Raw genomic sequence first — 24,632 nt, forward strand, 5'->3', positions numbered from 1 at the left:
TACAAAAACCATAGATGCTTTTCAATGAGTCTCAATGAAAAGCTTATATAGTTCCATACACACATCCACATCAACATAGTGTGAAATGCAATGAATTTCACACTTTTCCTAATTTCGTGAGACATTCAAATCATATTTTTTATTTTTGTTTTTGATCAACCAATGGACCATTTACATCAAGAGTTGTGATTTTTTGACTCCCCCTATACTCTCCTGTTGTGGCATGTGCATAGAACCATAGATTTTTCCCTTAGAATACACGACTGCATGTACGTCAGAGTCCATTTAACATTATTCTTGGTGTAATGATTTTGTAACTTAACCTACTAGGTAACTCAAAAACTCAACTGATGTATACCTTGCAAAAGTCATAGATTTTCCCCCTTGGGATACACAACTACACATCCCCATAAAACATGTGCAGTTGTGTATCCCAAGGAAATCTACAATTCTTGCTCCTGCCACGTCAGTGAATTTTTGAGTTACCTTGTCCGGTTGAGTTGCAAAATCGACTCTCTTATTCTTGCATTAATTAAATCACTTATATCTGGTTCCATAGGGGTTCATTGGGCCTTGCGTGTTTGACCCAAAAGAATTTTGATCAACTTGATTAACACGAATACGGGCCCCATTGGGCCTTGAATGTTTACCCAAAAGAATTTTGTCAAATTTTAGTAATTTTTTTCTTGATATAAGTACCAATTACCAAACCCTAGCCACGCGCGCACTGACGTAACTGCGTAGCGTAAACGCCTGGACTGCCACAGAGCGAGCGAGTTCCCAACACACGACAAAGGAAAAACGAAAACCCTATCTTTTTCTCTCAAATCTCGCTCTGTCTCAGTCTGAAATCCAGGTTGATCGACCCATCTACTCTGAAATCTTCTCGGTACTTTGTTTGATCTAGATTTTAATTGTGATGTTTCTTGAATTTTGTGTTTTTGCTAATCGTTTGTTCGAAATCTTTGAATCAGAGAAGTTGAGATTTCGTCTCGACCTCGATAATCAGAGATGACGGATCGATTGACTCGTATCGCCATAGTCAGCTCTGATCGATGCAAGCCCAAGAAGTGTCGACAAGAATGCAAGAAGAGCTGCCCTGTCGTCAAAACTGGTATTTCTTTTCTTGAATTTGCAGAAATGGTTCACTTTTCTTGTTCAAAAATATGTTTTTGATGATTGATTCGATTGTATAAACCTCTAGTTCCAGGGATAACGATTCCTGATTTGGTATTTGGGTTTATGTAATTGAAGATTATAATTTTATTCGTATATTTTGTGACAGGGTGCTAGTTTTAGTAATTTTATTTTAGGAGTAATTTTTTAGTTTAAATATTTGTTGGAGTTGAGTTTATTTGAATATGGTTAGGTTTCAATTAAGAAGCCTTACAGATTTAGGGCTGATTCTGGAGTCTCTTTATATATAAATCCTAATGCATAATTGATAACAAGTGGAGTGTTTGGCTTTGGGTGAGGTTGTCGTTAACCCTCAAAGTGGTCTAAGAGGTATCATCCTCTTGAAGATATCAGTATTTTTTCCAATCTGTACTCTTATTTTTATTTTGTCTAATTTGATTTTAGGCCACATGATACGACTTCTTATCATGTTGATAGAAGCTTGCACATCTAGGGGTGTCTTGTAATTAAGTTCAAATTGAATGCCTTCTTGTTTGGATTGAGTTGGTCAATAAGTTATGGGAGTGTTAACAACATGTTAATTACGTTTTCACCTCTTATAGGCATGTTGAGTGCACTTTCAAATGAAACCCAACTATAATCCTCACATCCACATCCACATCCACATCCACACTCATGTGCTCAAGGAGTTACCTCTCATGGGTTATATGTCTGGTAACCATATTTGGACTTAGTCGGAAAAAATTCCTTTCAGGAACTCCTTTACACAATTTTCACAATCTTCAACAATAATGGTACAACCAATGTGGAAGTATTAGGTCAAGTAGGCTATTTTATTTGGCACAAAATTAGGATGCCAATGAGCTGAGCTTGTTTGGCTTGGAAAATAGGCCATTAAACTTGCTTATATCTTGGGCCTTTGACAAGCCCATGATGTTTTGCTTGGGTGTGGGTCACTGAAAAGTTTTAGGTTCAGATTTGTTTTGGACCCGCATGTTTCAAGTGTCTGTTAACAGTGAAACTCTAGCTTGAAGAGGGATTTGGGTATGGGGCATCATGTAAAGTGACATAACTGATCCAGCTTTCTTCTGATACCAGTACCCTTTAAACTCTTCTCTTGTTACCTTAGTCACTTTGATTTCTATGTGAGAAAGGAACTAAACATTACCTTTGTTCAATTACACACAATTGAGCAATCGGACCGATGGTTTTTTAAATGACCTTGATTATAAGTTTGAGATTGTGGTTTGCTACAAACTTTACTTAGAAAGATGTGAATTATTGCCACTTAGGATGATTTGACCCATATCTAACAATTTGATGTACACAAATATGGTATGAGAAAAGTTTTGAGTACAATTACGTTTTCATTCAGGATTTTTCCGCACCATGTTAAGATAGAAGAGGTAGATGAATGTTCACATGTGACATTGGCACCTTTTGGTCATCGTAGCACCATGTATTTGACGTCTTTAGTACCGTATTTTCTTGTGAACTTAGCTCTTTGTTATCTGGTTTCCCAACTTTCTTGAGATCTCTCTTGTCAAACATGTTTCAATTCCATATTTCTAAAATCCTCTGGTTTCTTCCGAGGATCAGAGTTGAGGGGTTTTTGTTTGTTAGGTTTGGTTTTCTGTTTGCTTCTTTCTCTTAGGGTTTTCCACTGGTTGAGTAAGCTTCCAAAGTCTACAATGTTCCACTACCGTTTAAAATTAGCTATCTTGCACTCTAGCTGTTTCTTTTTTGTTTTCCATGACTTCCATCTTGAAAATAGAAAGGGGAGGGAGAGGGCGGGTGGGGGAGGGGTTGCAAAATCTTTCAAATTTGTGCGCCCATGGTCGATGAAGGTTCATTAGGTCCCTAGACAAGACTCTTAAGAGGTTTGTTGATACAAGTGACAATGTTTTTCTGACAAAAAAACAAGAGAAAATTTACTGGTTTTTCACCCAGTGGGGGTGAGGTTGACTTGCTGCTCATCAACAAGAGAAGGGTGAGGTTGACTCAGTGTTGTCAAGCGCGGTTGCATATTCACATATACTATTTTTTGTAAGGAGCTTCCATTGTATTAAACTTTATCAATGGTATCTCACTTAAGGAGGCTCACTTAGGCCCTTTATGTTTGCATTGTAAAATGTCCCGTAAAATTAACTTTTTCATTTTTATTTTTCTATTTTTTTTTTATCGATATATTTACTTGGATTTTTTTTATGTCAACGTCAAAATTATCAGAAAGAGTTTTTCACTATTTCGGTTATATCTTTGGTTCTTATTGTCATTGCATGGGCCACCGATGCTTCGAGTGTGCATTGGAAATTTGTGACCATGAATGAGGTCTTCAACATTTGTGGGTAGTGTATACCTTGGTGTTTTATGTGGGATGAGTTGGCCTATTGAAAGTGGAGCTTCAGGATCTGCTATTATTTGGGTCATCACAACTATGACCGCTGTACTTTTTGCGCGTCTTTGTTGTTTGTTTCAATAATCAAGCATCTCATTTCACTGATAAGATAGAAAAGGGATACTGATAGGCTATTTTATGTGATTTTGTGATACACTATTCATATATCTTACTAGCTTCTTGTGTTTTTCTGTAGGTAAACTGTGTATTGAAGTTACTCCTGCTTCTAAGCTTGCTTACATCTCAGAGGAGCTATGCATTGGATGCGGTATTTGTGTCAAGGTTTGTAAAATATTGCTTCTGCCTTCTCATCTATAATCCAGGTTATAGCTGGATGCACTGAATATGTCGGACTGATTATTTTTTTTCATGAGTAGAAATGCCCATTTGAGGCCATTCAGATTATCAATTTGCCAAAAGATTTGGATAAAGATACAACTCATCGTTATGGCCCAAACACCTTCAAGTTGCACAGGTTAGCATAAAGTTTCAGCTCCTAGAGCACATGAAAGTCGCCTTGTTTTTTTACTTGGAGATGCCTGACAAGTTCAATTACAGGTTGCCAGTTCCAAGACCTGGGCAAGTTCTAGGTTTAGTTGGAACAAATGGAATTGGGAAGTCGACTGCCCTCAAAGTGTTGGCTGGGAAGCTGAAACCAAATTTGGGTCGTTTCAATGTAATTGCATTTTCTTGTGAATCTTTTCTCTTATACTCATTCCATCACACATACATAATGGATAATCTCTGTTGTTATTTTCTTTGCAGAATCCTCCCGACTGGCAGGAAATATTGACATACTTCCGAGGATCTGAGCTTCAGAACTATTTTACTCGAATTCTAGAAGACAATCTGAAGGTGCTCCCTTAATAAATGCAGCATTAAGATGGCTGCTGTCTGCAACATTGCATCTGAACTTTTCATTTATGTTGATTGTGTTGTTTTTAATTCTTCTTTTTGTATCTATGTAGTTTCTTTTCCTTTCTTTTCTTTTTTTCCCATTCACCACACAATAGTGTTTCACTTTTTTTTTTTTGAGTATGATATATTTCCTCTCTAATTCTTAGATAATTTTCATGGTGTATTTCTCAGAAGTGAGGTTTTCCTCTCTGCATGATTTTATAAAATGATAAGGTACAAAAGTGTCTAAACTGGTGCAATGCTGCAGTATCTTTTCATCGCAGCAATGTTTTCTTGGAATTATTTTTGCTTCTAATCAATACATAGGAGGTCACAACAGGATGGAGGATAGTTACTGGCATTTTTTGCATCAGAATGTGATGTGCTTAACAATATAGAGATACTAGAGTTTGACCCTGTGCCTATGGCATGGTCATCATCTTTTTTAGTTAAGGGGGTAAAAGAGGAAAAACAATGAAGTTGTAGGGGTATTGTTGGAAAAAGGGTAAATGACTAAAGGCAAAGTAAGAAGGGTATTATTGGAAAAGGGGAGAAGAGGAAAGACAATAGAGTTAGAGGGGTATTACTGGAAATGGGTAAAAGAGAAAGGGCAATGAGGTTGAAGGGGTAATCTTGGAAAGGTGAGAAGAGAAAAGGGTATAAAGTTGAAATTGGTCCTCGAGATGCGTGTGAGATTACCGCTCTTTATGGGGGATAAACATTGGGGGAAGACAACTGTTGTGTTTTCTTATATAGATTGAACTGATAGAATTTACCTTTCCTTTACCTTCTTTAAAATTAGGATATTATATCATTCTTCTGCATTCTTTTTTCTTTTGACTAACGACTTCAATATTCAATAGGCAATCATCAAGCCCCAATATGTTGATCACATTCCAAAAGCAGTCCAAGGGAATGTTGGGCAAGTTCTTGATCAGAAAGATGAGAAAGAAATGAAGGCTTCACTATGTGCTAATCTTGAGCTGAATCAGGTTATAGATCGGAATGTGGGTGATTTATCAGGTGGAGAGCTGCAGAGATTTGCCATTGCTGTGGTTGCTATACAGAATGCAGAGATTTTTATGTTTGATGAACCTTCAAGTTATCTTGATGTAAGACAGAGGCTTAAAGCTGCTCAAGTTATTCGATCTTTGCTCAGGGCCAACAGGTTTTGTTTGCTTCCATACATATTCTTTCTAAGAAGTTGCACATTTTTCTTGTGAAGCAAAACTTTAAGAATGTTATGTTGTCTTCTTCAGCTATGTGATTGTTGTGGAGCACGACCTTAGTGTCCTAGATTACTTATCAGACTTCATTTGCTGCTTATACGGGAAGCCTGGAGCGTATGGAGTTGTAACCCTACCCTTCTCTGTTAGGGAAGGAATTAATATCTTCTTGGCTGGATTCGTCCCTACTGAGAATCTAAGATTCCGAGAAGAATCACTCACATTTAAGGTAGCAATTCTATATGGTGGTGTAGGTCGTATTCCCTGATTTTCCAGTGCTTTGGTTTATACAATTTATCATTTTCAGGTTGCAGAAACTCCACAAGAAAGTGCCGAAGAGATTCAGTCATATGCACGATATAAGTACCCAACCATGAGTAAAACTCAGGGAAATTTTAAGCTCCGTGTTCTTGAAGGTGAGTTTACTGATTCTCAGATTATCGTAATGCTTGGTGAGAATGGGACGGGGAAGACAACATTCATCCGTATGCTGGTACAGTTTCTTACCATTTTTTTAAAAATAATTACTTACTTTTCTCATATTTGTAAAATGGACTTTGGTCCGAGTTGTGTTCTCTCCTGGACCACCTTAATTTTTTCACAACTGCAGGCTGGTCTATTGAAACCTGATGAGGTGGAGGGTGGTTCTGATGTGGAAATTCCTGAATTTAATGTTTCTTACAAGCCACAAAAGATCAGTCCAAAATTTCAATCTACTGTCAGGCACTTACTACATCAAAAAATTCGTGATTCGTACATGCATCCTCAGTTCATGTCAGACGTCATGAAACCACTTCAAATTGAGCAATTAATGGATCAAGAAGTTGTGAATCTCTCTGGTGGGGAATTGCAAAGAGTTGCACTCTGTCTTTGTCTTGGGAAGGTATGCAGTTTTTTAATGGTGAAATAGCTTTTAATTGTTAATTTTGTGATTCTTGCTCTTTCAAATATTTCAAAAGTTGTTTTATCTACATGGCCTAGTAGTTAATTTACTAAATTGTCAAGACTTGATATGTTCTAAAATGCTGACCATGGGTTGAGCCTATGTTTTGCATTTTTATTTTGTTTCAGTACTGCAGCTGTTGGGGATGCTATTTTTTGTTTAACGTATTTCAAATAGTGTGGTTATGCTTAAAAAAAGCCAATTTGGTGCCACTTAAGTTCGCATTTTGTAACATTTCTACTTGGTTGATGTCTCCTTTAGACCCAGTTCACTTAATGGCATTCTAAGTTGCTTGTTGTTTAGTGTAATAGCAAATTATATAGAAAACTTTGTAATAGTACTGTATAACATTACTAATTCCCTTTTTAGATAACTAATGAATCTTTGTGACCAAGAATCTGAGTTTTGAAGCAGGATTATTAAACTTGAGGTTTACAATCAATCCCTGACTAAAACTGTGACAAACAAATGCCCCAGGTAAGAGAGGTCCTAAATCTTGAAATCCTTCTGCAAGAATGATGGTGAGCCATTTATTAAAAAAGAAGAAGGGATGATAGTAAACTTCTAGAGGCCATATTATTTGACCAAGTATCCAAACATTATATTGGCACAGACCCACAGGGTTGGAAAACTACGTTTGAAATCGGAAAGTACGTCCATACACTTCTTTGTAAGATGTCAACATCTTGAACCTCAAAACAGTGGTGAAAAGTTCAACTCTAATGTTGAACTGTTGAGCAGCATATTCTAGTAAAGCGTTGATAATGGTTCAGGGCTTTTTTGTTTAAGGTGCTTCCTATTGAAATTCTTCAACTAGATCTATTTTCAGCTGAACATAAAAAGAGTGGTGTGTGAAAACTCCTGATAGTAGGTTATTTAGCTTTAATGAGTGGGATATATTTCTGGGAATGCAACTTGCTTTGTTATAACTACAGATTGACTTGTGAATATGTAGAGATTCTTTCCTTTATCCAAATTCTTGATAATTATTGTGGTTTTTGTGCTGACATTGCTTTGATGGTTTGTTTTGGTGGATGCAGCCTGCAGATATTTATCTGATAGATGAACCGAGTGCTTATCTTGACTCAGAGCAGCGTATTGTTGCTTCAAAAGTCATAAAGAGGTTTATTCTCCATGCCAAGAAGACTGCTTTTGTCGTTGAGCATGACTTCATAATGGCAACTTACCTTGCGGACAGAGTTATTGTGTATGAGGGGAAACCGTCTGTGGATTGTATCGCAAATGCTCCTCAGTCTTTGTTGACTGGGATGAACCTTTTCCTTTCTGTAAGCCTCAATCCTTACTTCTTTGTTTTCTGTTCTTTTAGTTTACTTTAGTTTTTTTCTTTTTTTCTTGGAACGGCTCTGAATTCTGCGATTCAACTTTTTATCTATTGTAGTTCAAAGATGAGATATTGGTACTTCAACAACACAAACAAAGCCTTATCCCAAAGATATAAAAATTAAGGAGATTACACCTGAAGCATTCCAGTTTTTATACTTGTCTTGTCTGTGTAAACCTTTCACATTAAGAACCACACGATCTTCTGAAAACCTCCACTTCCATTGCAACTGCAGAATCTGCTATCGACAAGCAAATTACTTTTTCATGTATTTGCCTTTTAAACCCAGGGTTCAGACACCCCTTGAATTTCAAAAAAATGATGGCAATTTTCTGAAAAAATTCCATTTTGAATATTGTACACTCAACTGTATTGGTTTCATGTCATTATAAATAGTTACATATATTGCCCATTTTATTCTAGTAATTTGTACATTTTGAATTTCACTTGGACGAGTTATTAATATTAACATTTTTTGTTTTAGTGAATTGTGAGATTTTATCACACGAATGTGAACTTTTATACTGATATAGTATTTGCCACATTTCATACATTTTTACTGCTTGATCCTTGAGTAATCTTCTCACCTATGCACTTTATCCACTGTGTTGCAGCAACTAGATATTACATTTAGGCGGGACCCAACAAATTATCGGCCAAGGATTAACAAATTGGACTCCACAAAAGACAGGGATCAAAAATCTGCTGGCTCCTATTACTACCTTGATGACTAAAATAATCTCCACAGGTTACCTTCATCTTCTCTCTTTATTTTATATTTTTGAATGTAAACACCAACTCAAGTTTTCTACCCCATCTCTTTATAGGTATTTCTTTGGTAAGTGAGGTTCAAACAAGCGCGCATTGATCTGCTAATTACGGAGCCAGTATGAGTCATCTGCTGATGGCTTGATACTGGCCACTGGAGAAAGCTTGTACAATGCATGATCGAGTAATAATTTGGCGAGTCATGTATTAGTGTTACCCATATTTTATTCTTCTCTAGAGTTTGCTTTCGGTCCTTGGTTTTTGTTTAAATTGAGGTGAGCTAATAGTGATTATTATAATCACTGCACTTTGTTTTCTCTCCTGGTAACTTTGAAGGCATGTTTTTAGTAAAATGTATGGAAACTGCTTGGCGAGAAGAATTGAGTGTCTCGCTACTGTTAATCTGTTAATTGTGGTTTATTTATATACTAAATTGAGAAGAATTTTGATAAAGATGTTGAAAGAGTTTTTTGTTATCTCAATTGCTTTCCATTGGATGGTAACTTTCTTTTAATTGGTACTTGTGTCCAAATGATCCTTACATTTTGTGCTGTCTGTAACTTACCCATTTATAAACTGTACTCTGAATGATATGTTGTAATCTTGTGATTTTTTTAATTTTATGGCACATCTTTCCTTAAGAATTTGTTGGGTTGCATTAAGAGGTGTTACGTTAAGAGTTTGTTTTAGTTTGTGATGCTTGTGGTCATAGTCCCTAGTAAGTATTTATTGGGTTGGTTACGGCATGGCATTGAGTTGTTCATTTGTTAGGTTGATTCTGTTATTTTGTGATTCATCCATGCTCTATACTGGCCTTTGGAAAAGCAATTCAAGCCCTTGACAATGTGGTTGTGTGCTTTTTTTTTTTTTTGTGTTTTTTTTTTTTTTTTGTGGTGCGGGGTGGGGGGGAACTATTTGATTCCTTGATTATTGAAAAGAAGATACAAATAACAGGATTTGAAATGGCACTCTGCCCTATGGAAGAAATATGGGAAAGATCATCACATCCCACTTTGAATTTGAATTTGAATTTGAATTTGATTTCTGAACAATATTGTATTAATAGTTTAATAATAGTAATTTGAACTCAAGCACAAATAGAACCACTTTTTCCCTCATTTAACATGATTTTGAATGAGAATAAAATTGCATGTTTCCTTTATTATCAAAAGGGACAAACAAATTATAGGATTCTTTGAAGCTCCCTCTTCTCTTTGTGGGATAGCTACTCTGGAGTGACACTCCAGAGCTCTTCGTGAGTGGCTAGTATCACAGTTGGATCAAACCTGGATGTTCTTTGTTAGTCACCGTGACTGATCTACTTCCAACATTGATTCTCCTTGTAGGGAAACAATTTCTTTGTACCAAGTAGTCGTATATCATTGTCAAGAAGGAAGGATCATTGTTAGAAGGAAGAATATACCCAGGATGTCAGATAAACGACTTGGTCTAAGACTAGTCACAAATTTCCAATGGCCATCGCATTGTCTAGCCCAATAAAAAATATCATACAAATGGCGAGTCTTCTTCCACCTATGATACCCTTAAAATGATTTTCATGTTGAACAAACGTCAATAAGACTATAACCCAGTGGTTTCTTCAACATCCTATCTTGAATCATTCTCCTAACCTCCACAGCGTCACTCCACATTCCGGCAGTGGCATAAATGTTGAATAAAGAAACGTAATACCCAACATTTTCAGGATCTGTATCAAAAATATGTTCCGCAACCTGTTTCCCCATCTTTACATCTCCGTGATATTTACAAGCACTTAACAGAGCCCCCCAGACACCTGTTGCAGGTTGGGTTGGTATCCTACTGATAAACTTGTAAGCCTCACCAAGCATCCCTCCTCTTCCTAGCATATCAACCATGCAAACATGATGCTCAGTAGTTGGCACTACCCCAAACGCCGACATACGTTCATAATACCAACATCCTTCTTTGACCAGCCCGGAGTGACTGCAAGCAGATAACAAACTCACAAAAGTGCTCTTAGTTGCTCTGGTGCCAGACTCACACATCTCAGAGAACAATTCAATCGCTTTCCTACCACAACCATGGAACCCATATGCAGAAATCATAGAATTCCAAGAAGCGACAGATTTAGTTGGTGAGTCTCGAAATATTTGAATTGCAATGTCTAATCTTCCACATTTACCATACATATCCACAAGAGCAGCTAATATAAAAGAATTATGTTCGAGTTTGAAACGGAACACATAGCCATGAATTTGCTTTCCATGTCTTAGAGCTCCAAGTTGAGTAGCAGCAGAGAGAATGCTAACAATGGTGATCTCATTAGGTTCATATTCAAGGTGGTGAGATAGTTCGAGTGCTCGTATACCATCCTTGTTCTGTGCAAAACCCGATATCATGCAATTCCATGAACATAAATTATGATAAGGATTGGTAACGAACACTGATACCGCACTTGCAACATCCTTGCATCTACTATACATGGTTACAAGGGCATTTCTTACACGAATATCTGAACCCATTGGTGTTTTAAGAGCGAGGCCATGCAGAAACCTCCCCTTGGATTGCAATTCTAGATTCCCACATGCTGATAGGACACTTACAAGGGTGATAGAATCGGGACTTATATGGGGATGGCAGTGCCGCATTTGGTTGAAAACTTCTAGAGCTTCCCACAAATGATCATTCTGTACATAGCCTACTATGACAGTGTTCCAGGAAACAACATCTGATACAGCTGAAGTACTTTGCAACATAGCAAAAGAAGCTGCTAAGTCTCCACAATTAATGTACATGAACATGAGGGCGTTAACTGTTAGAACATTATTCGAGAATCCCAATTTAAGCTGCCAACAATGAATTAGTTTCCCAAAATGAAGCTCTGTGGGACAATCACAAGAAGAGAGAACAGCCAACAGAGTCGAGACACTGCATTGAGGACCCGAACGAAGCAACTCCTTGAACGAAGCTCGAGCTTCTTTAGAGCGCTTGTTCAAGGAGTATCCTGCAATTATCGTGTTCCATGATATCAAATCTCTTTCAGGGATGGCGTGGAACAAGAGCTCCACAGACTTTACATAGTTACATTTCGAGTACATATCCATTAAGCTGTTTGTTACGGACAAATCCAACCCCATTTCTCTCCGAACTATAAACCCGTGAATAGTTCTTCCTTCACGCAATAGGTTTAACTCGGCACAAAGTGGTAGAATGGTAACCAATGTGGCCGAGTCAGGTTGAACATTCCATTTTATCTGCATTTCTCGTAGAAGACAAAAGGCTTCTAAAACCATCCAATTCTTGATGAACCCATGGATCATTGAATTCCATGAAACCACGTCATCCTTACGAATCATTCCTCTAAAAACCATCTCTGCTGACTTGATATCTCCACATAGAGAATATAACGAAATAAGGGCATTTTCAACAGAAATTTGATTTGTTTCCACATACCCCAATTTGATTCCGAACCCATGACTGGCTTGTCCATAATGTAGTTCTTCTAAACAAGCACACGCAGAGATAGCACTCAACAGACTCAAATTATCTGCTCGAACACCAATGGATAAACCCATTTCCCTGAAATACCATAATGATTTTTTGGCAAAACCATTATAGAGACACCCATGGATCATTGAATTCCACGTCGTGGTGTCTTTAAGTTTCATTCCCTCAAACATAGACTCCGACGAGCTCAAGTCACCATATTTTGCATACATATCTATAAGAGCATTACAAAGAAACGTATCTGAATCCATTCCATGTTTCAAGCTCAAACAGTGAAGAATTCGACCTTGTTTTGAGTCATTGTTCATATGAGATAGAGCTGATAAGACAATTAACAGAGTCGTGGAGTCGAACCCACTTCCCTCTTTGATCATCATTTTCTCAAACAAATTTAGTGCAAATTGGAAATGTTGATTATAAACACACCCAGTGATCATTGCATTCCAAGATATCACATCTCTTTCGGGAATTTCTTCAAACAGATTCCATGAGGAACCCAAATTGCTAGTTCTAGAGTACCAGGTGAGAAGAAAGGTGGAGGTTTGTAAGTCTGCTAAAGCTCCTAGTTTAAGGGCTAAACAATGTAGAGATGAGATGGTCATGCAATTGGGTCTTGTGGTGGAGGACCTGATGAGGTTAAAGGCATGAGCCAAAGATGGTTCTCTTTGAGGATTTTTGGTGTGTTGGGTGGAGAAGAAGAAGAAGAAGACATGTTTGTGTTTTACGGGATTGTTGATGGAGGGATAGAACTTCAGTGAGGGTGGAGTTTTGATGAGTTTCAAGACTTTTAACATCTACAAATTTTGAGGTTGGTCTGATCTCATCACAGACAAACAAGACATGATCCTTGGGATTCACAAGTACAAATCTCGGGGAACACCCAAGGTCTTGAATCTTGGGACTAAAAACACTACAGTTTTGTCACCAACTTTTACTTACAACACACCACTCCTGTTGAAATTAAGAAATTTTTTTACATACGGATTGGTGTGTTGTAAGTAAAAGTTGGTGTGCTAATAGCATCTCTATAATATTATTAGTTGAAGATTAGGAGAGAATCTAATAGGCTAATAATGACAATTAAAGGTATAATAAGATGGTTTGAGTTTGATGAAACAGATTAAAGAAATATCCATTTATATGTTATTATGTTATTTTATTCCAAATGGAACTTATGTTTGGATTATGTTTAGGGAGGATAAATATTTTAGGTTCCAAGAAGAACATTTTGTTTGCATCATTATCACAACTTCGAATAATATTTCCAATGATATAGAAAACATCGTTGAATTGGATATTATAAACACTTAAACTGTCAATTTCACTGATGATAATCATCAATTAATCGTTGATTTTTTTGTTATAACACCTTCCCCTATTAAAGGTTCCATAGCAGGTGTTTCATCTTTTAATTTTTCTAGAAATATCCCTCTTAAAGACATTGATTTTTCTATAAAATTCCATTGGCTTCAACCTCTAGAGTAAAATTTTATATTCCCTGAACTTTTTCAGGATCTATCCGAATTAAAACCAAATTAATCTTGTAAATAAGTGCTAAATCTAAACTTGATCCATCAATACTATTACATACCCTTATCACTAGCCCCAAAATAGATGAAAAGATACTTTTTGAGGGGCATTATGGTCCTTGCATACCTCATTAGTCGTTCTTCAAATTCAAAATTTGTACCGGTAAGATAATTGTCACACAACATGAAAAAAACCCATATTTGAAGGTTCAAGGCTGTCAAATTTTTCTCAACAAGTTAAAATTGTCAACGAACCTGAGCTGTTGAAATTGAGTTTCTAAAATTCATGGGCCTTGAACCATTTAATTTTCATGTCGAATTTTCCAATTTTCACTTCAACTAGAAATTATAAAACTACACAAATGATTTTCTGACTCGAAAATTTTCACTCAGTTGACATGATAAGTGCACAGAACTGTAGATCTTTTTTCTTGTGTATCTGAAAGAAAAAGATCTATGATTCTATGCCCTTGCCACGTCGAGACCGAGTGAAAATTTTCGAGTCAAAAAATCACATCTAGTAAAACTATTTTTGTCCATACAATGTCCAACCATGCTGGACAAAATCTATCCTGAATTTTGAAAAGTTTGGGATCCCCTATTTTCTCTCTTCTTTTTTTTTTTTTTTTTGAAAAATAGATCTCTTTCCATGTGTTGCTATATTATTGGGGTAAGAATCTTCAACACAAACCAAGGGTAACCTTAGAAACAACCTAAAACAAGAATCCATCAATTTGGGCTTATTGATGATATCTAGTTTCCCAATGATTGATTGGACACTAAAATCCAAACCCAAGAATCTTCTCACACTTCACCTACCACTTGAGATAATCTCATTTGATCACCTTGAACTCATACATTTCTCTTCCTTTACTTTCTTAGATATTAAGATAGGAAGAACAAGAGAACAAAATTAAAAACTTAGTATAGTAAAATGTGGTTCCTAGGATTATCCACCAATGATCCAAAACATCTAAAGGCTATAGCATTAATTCTGGTTGTAATTCTTCTACTCATTGGTTTGAGAAAATTGCTTCTCTATCTACAAAAGAGAGAAGGAAGATGTATACAAGTAGAGTCTAGGAACAAACAAGTGAACAAGAAAGAAGTTGAGAAGCAGAGAGGCAGAGAGGATTGTGGTGTTTTAAGGACTTATGCACTTGAAGAATTAAAGATCGCGACGGGCAATTTCAGCATTCGAATTGGGGTAGGAGCGACTTCTTTTGTGTATCTTGCAGCGCTCGGTGAGGGGAAATTTGGTGCCGTTAAACGAGTAATGGAGGAGAGAGGAGGGAGTCGGAAGATGTTTCTCGACGAAGTTTCAATTTTGCTAAGGATTTCTCATCCCAATTTGGTTGGATTGATTGGGTTTTGCTTGGAAAAAGGTAAGATCAAACCAATGTTTTAAGAACTGACCTGATGATTGGACTGATTTATACTTATTAAAGATTTTAGATCCTAACCCCATAGATGGGTTGGTTGACATATTGTACTTTGAGCATACCAAAATACAATTTATTTAAAATTTAAAAAAAATTAATATGATTTTCTTTTATTCAAGGTAATTTTTTTAAAATTATTGTTGAGTTTTAGATTGAGGATTTGTTAAATTGGTCAGATATGATTTGATTTATTAAATATTTTAGAACTCACACCCATAGATCGGTTGGTTGACATGTCGTAATGCAACTTTGAAATCATGGGTTCAACTTTATAACTTACTTACCAAATATAATTTATTTGAAATTTTTTGAAAATTTAATATGATTATTGTAAAAATTATAATCTTTTATTCAAGGTGATTCGTCGAGTTTTAGAACTTTGGTATAACAATTTACTGACACACGCAGGAGAACAACTATTGCTATTGGAGTATGTCCCGAACAAGAGCCTCTTCGACCGAATGCACACACACAGGGGCCAATCGTTTGGCATACTTTCATGGACTAACCGCTTGAACATAGCCTTAGACATTGCACGTGGTCTCGATTATCTACACTCACAAGCTGATCCGCCCATCATACATAGAGATGTCAAGTCTTCAAATATTCTTTTAATCGACAACAATCATGCCAAGCTTGGAGACTTCGGGCTTTGCAAGTTGGGACACGATCTTAGGATTCAAGTACGAAGTGTAGTAAAAGGTTCGTTTGGGTACACCGATACCAATTACCTTAGAACAGGTCAAGTATCGTCAAAGAGTGATGTCTATAGTTTTGGAGTTCTTCTATTAGAGCTAATAACAGGGCTTAAGTCGATACAAGGATCCGCATCACTTGCGGAGTGGACTGAGGGTTACCGTAAGAGTGATCATGTCAATGATATGGTCAGAATGTTGGATCCAAAGCTTAATGGAGATGCAAATGTCGAACAACTTCATACCGTAATTGATATTGCTAACTCAGCCCTACTTGAAAACTCTGAAGGGCGACCGACAATGGGCCAGATCGCTAATAGGCTTGTGTGTTGTATGGATCCTCGATTTGAACTCAAATCGCCAATGTAAGCTTTCTCATTTGTTAATATATTCTTTGATCTTGTGTTTAGAAAATCCAATTCTATTAATACATCTCTATTTTTGTTGGGCCAAAGTACTAAAATTTGTTCTAAATGTAATCCTTTTTAAGTTTTACAGATTTGATTGGAGTCGCCACCTAATTTTATGATGTAGAATTATGTTTGACATCGATTATGTCTTCTAATATACTTAGAACTAAAGTATGAGGGTCAGGTTATGAAAATCGAAAGGTGTTAAGACATCAATTCCATTTGTTAATATTGTTTTTGGTTTAAGTAAATCAAATTTATAAAAGGGGATCTAAAACTAAGTTTATGGTCTTAGGTGCATAGTTCAAGGTCCATACAATTATTTTTGTTCATAAATTGAGGTTCATTAATGTTTAATAAAAATTCTAGACGAATATGGATTTAACAGAAGAGATGAACTTGAGGTAGGAAGACATTTTGGAACATTTATACAATAAATATATGTACAATGCACCTAAGTTAAAAGAACTTGTGGGACACATATCAATTAATGATGATACATCCACCATTTTATAAACTCCTTGACTCCACACATTTCCTACATTTCTTAATTTCTCTCCACTTTTTTGTGAGATTTATTTTCTTCATCTTTCTTCTTTAACATCTTAAAAAGGTAAGGTACAAGTTTCTATCAAGTAGTGCAAACTTATATAGAAATGTGATTGAGTCCAAACTAGGTTAAATTCTGAAAATAGTTTTGTTGTGTTTCCTTGCACAAACGAGGGGCTTCGACTATCTTCAAGAAGCATTTACACGTCTCTTAGCTAAATTGATTTAATCAGAGATTTTTTTTTTATTTTTTTATTTAGTATTTCTAACAATCAAAAACCAAGTTTTGAGTTTGATTTCCAACAATTAATATATTATTTAACCTTAATCTTAATATTATTAACGTCATTTTCATCAAAACAGATAAGATTATAACTCCACGAATGTTAGATTCATGTTAGTTTTCAAAAATTGCAAAAATATCCTCTTATAGTCTTATATATTCAAAATTACCTTCATTAATATTTTAAATTATAAATAGGCTCTTACAAAAATTGCATAAATCTTTGTAATACATTTGCATTTGGGCATGCCACCTACTAGTAATTAATAATGTAAGAAAAAATTTATTTTCGAACCGACTACTTGCACACTAAGGGTGCAACTTGGTTCAATTTGAGGTCAAATTGGAATCAAATTGACATAGGTCAGTTCCATTAAATAAGAATCAGAATCGAACTAAAGTCTGTTTGGTTCGATTTGATTCTACGGATTGCCAATATTCTATATATTGTAAGTAATAATTTTTAGTGAAAAAATAAACATGTAATAAACATAAAATTTCATACAATAATCACTAATCTATCCATAAAAAGTTAATAGTTTATTCATGAAAAAAAAAAACCAATCTATGTCCTAATGCCCAAAATAATTCATAATAATTATTATTTACAGATATATATATATATCTTTGTTGCATAGGGGTTCGGTTCTCAATTTGGTTCAATTCTATACAAGCTTGATCCAAGAACCAAATCAAATTGATCGGTTCTCCATTTTTGTAACCTGGAATCAAACCGAACCAAACCACCCCAAAACTATTGGTTTGGTTCGATTCTCAGTTTGAACCGGACCAAGTTGCACCCCTATTGCACACCATTACTTTCTTACAAATGACTTGTGGTTTTCAATTGTTGGGTTTGTTTTCAATCTGCTCTTTAAATCTTAGGGTTAGGAAGGAAGTTCTAAGAATTTCATAAATGGATGATAAGCATGCACACTGTATATTGAGGATGAACGCACCCAGGTATTTATTTTCATTTGTTCGCCTTTCATTTTTTATTTCAAGTGAAAATGTAAAATTTTAAGCAGTTTCAAAGCAGTGACAAAAAATTGCGATTTTTTGAAAAAATCACGATTTTAACAATTGTCAATTAAATCACAATATATATATATTTTTTTTCAAAAATCAGGATTAATCGTTATTTATTCAACGATTATTCTTATTTTTAAAATCACATTATTTTTCTTAGCATTTTTAAGTATTATTTTTTATAATACATTTTTTTATACTTAAAACAATTATTTTTTACTTTTTAATTTATCAACTTTTTCCGAAACTTTCTTTTTTCGAATTTTCCCAGATCTCGACTTTGCCACTATGTTTCAAAGTTACATATAGAGTAGGTGGGATCCATAAATAGGCCATTGCTTGGCTGCCTTGTTTGTGGGCATATATGAGGATGAAGGGAAAAAAAGAAATGCAACTTTCTTTTTTTAAATTTGTTTTGGAGTGCAATTGGTAATGAGTGATCTGCAACTAGTCACTCTCTTAATAAGTGGTTATCAGAATCATGGTTTTAAATCTCGTCCGAGACCAAGACAACTCGTCCAAGTTGTCTTGGTATCGTCCACCAACGAGACAAGTCGTCTCAAAGACATGGTTTGTTCTAATTCTAAGGCTTTTTTTTTTTTATTTAAATTTTGTCTGAAACGGTTCGGTCTCCTTTGTGGACAAGGCAAGACATCAAAACGACTTTTAAAACCATGATTAGAATCACTACTATAAATTGATTAAAAAAAAAGCGACGACTAGACAATAAGGAGCCAATCGATATTGGGAATCTTCAGAGAAAAATCAAGAAAAGAGGTTGTTTGTGTCAAATTTTAGTTTGGATTTTACTATTTTTTTTTGTTTTAGTTATGATAAGGTTTTTGGAGTTGAATTTAGTTGGTATTAACCACTTACTTGCATTGGTGTTAATAATTTGGGAATGTTTTTGTTAGTTTTCATGGGCCCGGCTATAGTTAAAATTGAAGTCAGATTAGGGGTCCAAAAATCTATTTAAGCCTGGCCCACTATCTAAGTAGACCTTGCCATGTAAGCCCATAAAAAATTGGGCCTAATTACTTATTTTAAATCCAATCCTTTTATGCTGGGCTGCTAGCCCAGACAATTGACACCATAGTTTTAAAACCAGGTATTATCACGTCTTGTCATGCCATCCACCAGACACGGGTACCGAGTTGACTCATAAATCATCTCTCTAATGATTCTAAGTATTTAAATGGATTTAATATTATATATTTATATTTAAATAAGAGAGCTGTTACTGGCAGTTGGCACCCCAACTTTTACTTATTACACCCCAATTTCTTAAATTATTTATCACACCCCAATTAAAGATTGGATTTTGTTAACCTGGAAGGGCACATGTTAAAGTGCATTTTAAATACACCTTGGGAGCAAGCATTTGAGGGTAATATGATAATAAAAGATTTTTTTAAAGGCCATTTTTGATATAAAATCCAATTTTCAAAGTGTATGTATTGCACTTTAACGTATGCCCTAAGGGCACACGTTAACGAGATCAGTGAAAAGTCAATGTGACGGATAGCTATTGTGAATATGTATGATCAGTTTGGAATGGAAGTCTCGAGCGTACCTTCAAAGTCTTTGATGAGATGGATGTGTGAACGATGTTGGCGTGGAAGACTAGGATAGCGGGATTAGCCTTGAATTGATGCGGGCGGCAATTGCTTACACTCTGATGGAAAATGGGGTCTCGTACCAAACAAGTTTGATTGCCGTGTTCTCTTCATGTAGTCACTTTTTTCTGGTTGAGTATGGGCATCCACCTTTTGATTGAATGACTCGTGTGGAAAAGATGAGACCTTAGTCAGAGCATTACGGTATCATGTTGATCTGCTCGGTCGAGCTACTCTACCCGACACCGCTTTCTACCTCCTTGACTCCAACTTAATGATCAAAACACGCTATTCAAACAGAGGCGGAGCTAGTAAGGAGTTGGTGGGGGCAATTGCCCCCACAAGACTTTCGACATCCCTATATTTTCAACTAATTACATGTCTCATTTGTCCCCACTCCCTCGCTTCTCTTCCCATTTGTCCTCACACCCTCACCTCCATTCAATTTTTTTGTTGATGACATTGCCTTTTGAAAACGACTTAAAATATCTTTTTCTTCAACTTCTAACTGAAATCTCCCTAAAACCATTAAAGTTCTTCAACTATACGACTAACCATAGTTTGCCCCCACTACAAGAAAATCCTAGCTCTGCCCCTGTATTCAAACATTACAAGGGTTTGGCTCCATTAACACTCATTCATTCAAGCAATTCTGATAGTTGTTTAGAGTTAGGATTAGGCTTATATAAAATCCAAAATCTAAAAAATGGTAATCTAACACACACACACACACACACACACACACACACACACAAATCATTCATTATTTTTATGTTTAAATTGGGGTGTAATAAGTAAAAATTAAAGTGCCAATAGCACATCCAATAATAATTATGATTTTTTTTTCTTATTATAACTGCACTACTAGATTAACACAATGTATATTTAATAAAGCTGACAAAATTTAGATCAATAAAAAAAAAGTTATTTTATATCAAAACATGCCTCAATTCGGATCTTCGACAAGTCAATGTTGCAGATGATTCAGCTCGACAGATATTTTCAAAATATCGACTTGGACCATCTTTGAGATGAGTCATCTTGGTCTCAGACGAGTTTTAAAATGATAACTGGTGCCGAAAATAATAGGGCATTAGTCTATCATATCCATACTCAATCCAATAATTATTTTTTTAAAACATTAAAAAAAATTGGACAGTTGTCAAGCCCTAGGTCTTGTAAAGGCACCAACTTAACCCAAAAGGCTAACATGATGTCAGTTTTTGGTGGTGGGTTTGTTATTAATTTTAGTGTCTTATAAACAAAACAAAATAAAAAGATCCAAAACCATTAACATATTGATGCATGAAAACGATCAAAAGTGGAAGTCCCACTCCAAACATCACAATGGTGAAAGCTTATTGAGTTTACTTTCCTCGTCATGCAATCAAACAAAACAAAGATAGCTGTACTCAATTAATCATCTAAATCTTAAAATCTAAAATGTTTCAAAAGCAAAGATTTGATCCAATAATTAGATCACACATTTGATATGGCTGTAATCCACATTTACTACACTTAATTCAAAGTTAAGGGTATCTCAAATGTTGATTTTGTTGGCCAAAAGACAAACCCTTCTCTCACATCCATTTTGGCCTTTGTTGCTTAAACTATATTACATAATTTGTTTATTGTAAACTTCTTATTATAGTTAATGCCAGCTGTAAATATGGATCGATTCGATTAGATTTTGAGGTGACTTGGCCCCGAAATTCGATGGAACTAGCTACAAGTTTACTCGATGAATCATAGAGTCTACTCATCAACTTAGATGAAACAATCCAAATAATAAAAAATAAAGACAAAGAATTGACAGAGTAAGAGAATCTCGCATGATAATGCTATATCAATCTCTCTCAATATCGTTTTTTGAAATAATATGGTAAAAATTACTATATTTAGCATGTGATGCTCTATTATTTCATCTAAAAAAATATCATGAATTTTATTTATAGTCGTTGGTATGTTTTGGATGACAAATCAGTAAAACAATTCACTTTTCTATATTTTGAAATATGTTAAATCGTGTTTCAAGTTATAATATATTTTGAATTTGAGACGACTATTACAATTGGGCATTAAAGCATGATTTTTGGGTTGCCGTGTCAAAATTTGGCATTGCTACCGTGGAATAGCATGTCATTTGACTTGCTTTTATGTTACTATCGCACATCTTGACGTGAAGGTGGATAAAAAAAAATTTCACTCATTTCTCAAGGAAAAACATTTATGGTTCTCATGCATTTTCACGTCCAATATCAAGGTCACTTCAGCATTATTTTTAAATATTTTGTTTGGGATGAAACAAATCATAATGAAACAAGCATTCTCGGTCATTAAAACAAAAAATCCATTCGTCAAGATATAGTATGTAGCATCATGATATGTTACGTACTTCATCCTTCCTTCGGGATCCTAATCTTTAATATATATATATATATTATTCAAAATGCAAAATTAATATTATTATTTATTTAAGATGCTAAAATTTATTTATCAAATATTTATAAATTCAATATTTTTTACTCATTTGAGTTGACTTGTAAGTTGTCAACTAGACTAGATGAACATTTCAGTGGAGTCATTTTAAAAACTATGGCTTAAGTAGCATCTTAATAATTAAAAAAAACCAACTAACCACCCTTTCATAAATTTTCAAGAAACCATTTTAAAAGCCTTACCATAGTTGGCCATAAAATTATGCTTATTATTATAATTTGAATGAAATCTATTAGGGGTCGACATATTAATAAAATATTATGTAGGGTTCACATGATTTTTAAGTGGACATATATATTCATTTTTGTTTTAAAAGTCACAAACTAATTTTGGGTATTGGCTTAAGCCCACGGAATGATGAAAATCAGGGTATCCCCCTCACATGATTTTTAAGTGGACATATATATTCATTTTTGTATTAAAAGTTCATAAACTAATTTTGGATATTTTAAGCTTAAACCTACAAAATGATGAAAATTAGGGTATCCCCCCCACCCCCCTTTTCCCCTTTTTATAGAAGACCAACCAACAAAATCAAACGAGACATTCGTAATATTTGAATTGTTTGAAGATTTTATTTGCTTATATATTTGTGAATGTTTATCTTAAGAGTCGAGATGCATGCATGCGGTTTTGGTGCGTGGGTGACATGGCAAGGATACATAACCTGTTGTGAGATGTCTAGTATTCTTATTGGGCTTGGACTTCAAAAAGCAAGGCAACATCAAAAGGGACCTTTCTCGATGCGTAGTGAGCTTAGTCCGAAGCGAGAGGGAAACGTCCCAAGTCAAATTACTCGATTGGACCCATGCGGGGGTTCGGGGGGCAATGCCCCCAAGGCGAATTTTTGTGTGGGTATATATTGTATTTTTGAGTAGGGATTCTTATGTTTCTTTTGCTCTGTGAGATTCCTTGCGACTGTGGATAGAAAGTATGCAATCTTTATCGTTGATAGTGGATTTTTCTCCCCCTTCTCCGAACCACATAAATCTTGTGTGTTCGTTTTGTTATTTTTCTTTAATCATGTTACGCTTCCACACAATAAAGTCATAGATCATTTTCATCGGGATACACAAAAAAAGATGTATGGTATGTGCATTTGCCATGTCAGCCGTGTGCATTCATCATTATTCATAACTTAATTTGAAAGTAAAATACAAATGATCATAAGATTTCATGTAAAAGTAACTTCTTGTACATTTATTGCACTTAATTCAAAGTTACAGGTATCTCAAATATTGATTTTGTTGGCCAAAAGACAAACCTTTCTCTCACATCCATTTTGGTCTTTGTTTTTGTTACTTAAACTACATTACATATTTGTTTATTTAAAACTTCTTATTATAGTTAATGCCAGCCATAAATACGGATTGATTCAATTAGATTTTGAGGTGACTTGGCCCCAAAATTTGATGGAACTAGTTACAAGTTTACTTGATGAATCATAGAGTCCACTCATCAACTTAGATGAAACAATCCAAATAATACAAAATAAGGACAAAAATTTGACAGAGTAAGAGAATCTCGAATGATAATACTATATCAATCTCTCTCAATATCATTTTTCGAAACAATATGGTAAAAATTACTATATTTAGCATGTGATGCTCCATTGTTTTATCTAAAAAAATGTCATTAATTTAATTTATAGTCGTTGGTATGTTTTGGACAACAAATCAGTAAAACAAATCACTTTTCTATATTTTGAAATATGTTAAATCGTGTTTCAAGATATAACAATTTTTTATTTGAGACAACTATTAGAATTGGGCATTAAAGCATGATGTTTGGGTTGCCGTGCCAAAACTTGGCATTGCTACTGCCAAATAGCATGTCATTTGACTTGCTTTTATGCTACTATTGCATATCTTGACGTGAAGGTGGATAGGAATTTTTTTTACTCGTTTCTCAAGGAAAAACATTTATGATTCTCATACACTTTCACGACCAATATTTAGGTCACTTCAGTATTATTCTTAAATATTCTGTTTGGGATGAAAAAAATCATAAAGAAACAAGCACTCTCGGTCATTAAATATATATCATCATGATATGTTACGTACTAAATCCTTCCTAGGGCATCCCAATCTTTAATATTTTTTTGTGTATAAAATGCAAAATTAATATTATTATTCATTTAAGATACTAAAATTTATTTATCAAATATATATAAATTCAACATTTTTTACTCATTTGAGTTGACTTGTAAGTTGTCAACTAGACTCCTTTCATAAATTTTCAAGAAAACGTTTTAAAAGCTTTACCATAGTTGCCCATAAAATTATGCTTGTTGTTATAATTTGAATGAAATCTAATAGGGTCAACATATTAATAAAATATTATGTAAGGTTCACATGATTTTTAAGTGGCCATATATATA

At 34.9% G+C, this 24,632-nt stretch overlaps 3 protein-coding genes across 4 annotated transcripts; 2 read left to right on the forward strand and 1 right to left on the reverse strand.

The window, feature by feature from the left end:
• The first annotated feature begins 699 nt into the window (after positions 1-699).
• On the forward strand, positions 700-9,164 carry ABCE2 (RNAse l inhibitor protein 2). 2 transcript variants are annotated; one of them, XM_086417696.1, is made up of 13 exons: positions 700-856; positions 975-1,114; positions 3,732-3,817; positions 3,913-4,010; positions 4,094-4,211; positions 4,301-4,390; positions 5,296-5,600; positions 5,692-5,887; positions 5,966-6,151; positions 6,269-6,541; positions 7,642-7,887; positions 8,558-8,691; positions 8,771-9,164. In XM_086417696.1, the coding sequence occupies exons 2-12, from the start codon at positions 1,012-1,014 to the stop codon at positions 8,675-8,677; spliced, it is 1,821 nt and encodes a 606-aa protein (XP_086273822.1). In that variant the 5' UTR covers positions 700-856; positions 975-1,011; the 3' UTR covers positions 8,678-8,691; positions 8,771-9,164. The 2 variants fall into 2 exon arrangements, with proteins under 2 accessions (XP_086273822.1, XP_086273821.1); XM_086417695.1 differs by having other exon boundaries at positions 718-889.
• A 665-nt stretch (positions 9,165-9,829) lies between these two features.
• LOC147389260 (Tetratricopeptide repeat (TPR)-like superfamily protein) lies at positions 9,830-13,233 on the reverse strand. Its single transcript, XM_086417694.1, has one exon. It carries the CDS (start codon positions 12,992-12,994, stop codon positions 10,268-10,270), a length of 2,727 nt encoding a protein of 908 aa, XP_086273820.1. The 5' UTR covers positions 12,995-13,233; the 3' UTR covers positions 9,830-10,267.
• A 1,275-nt stretch (positions 13,234-14,508) lies between these two features.
• LOC147389261 (pto-interacting protein 1-like) lies at positions 14,509-16,303 on the forward strand. The gene is made up of 2 exons (XM_086419481.1): positions 14,509-15,114; positions 15,580-16,303. The coding sequence occupies exons 1-2, from the start codon at positions 14,664-14,666 to the stop codon at positions 16,233-16,235; spliced, it is 1,107 nt and encodes a 368-aa protein (XP_086275607.1). The 5' UTR covers positions 14,509-14,663; the 3' UTR covers positions 16,236-16,303.
• Positions 16,304-24,632: the final 8,329 nt, after the last annotated feature.

The sequence above is a fragment of the Akebia trifoliata genome, chromosome 12, assembly GCF_017979445.1.
Source record: "Akebia trifoliata isolate Shusen 1 chromosome 12, ASM1797944v1, whole genome shotgun sequence".
NCBI classification, from domain to species: domain Eukaryota; kingdom Viridiplantae; phylum Streptophyta; class Magnoliopsida; order Ranunculales; family Lardizabalaceae; genus Akebia; species Akebia trifoliata.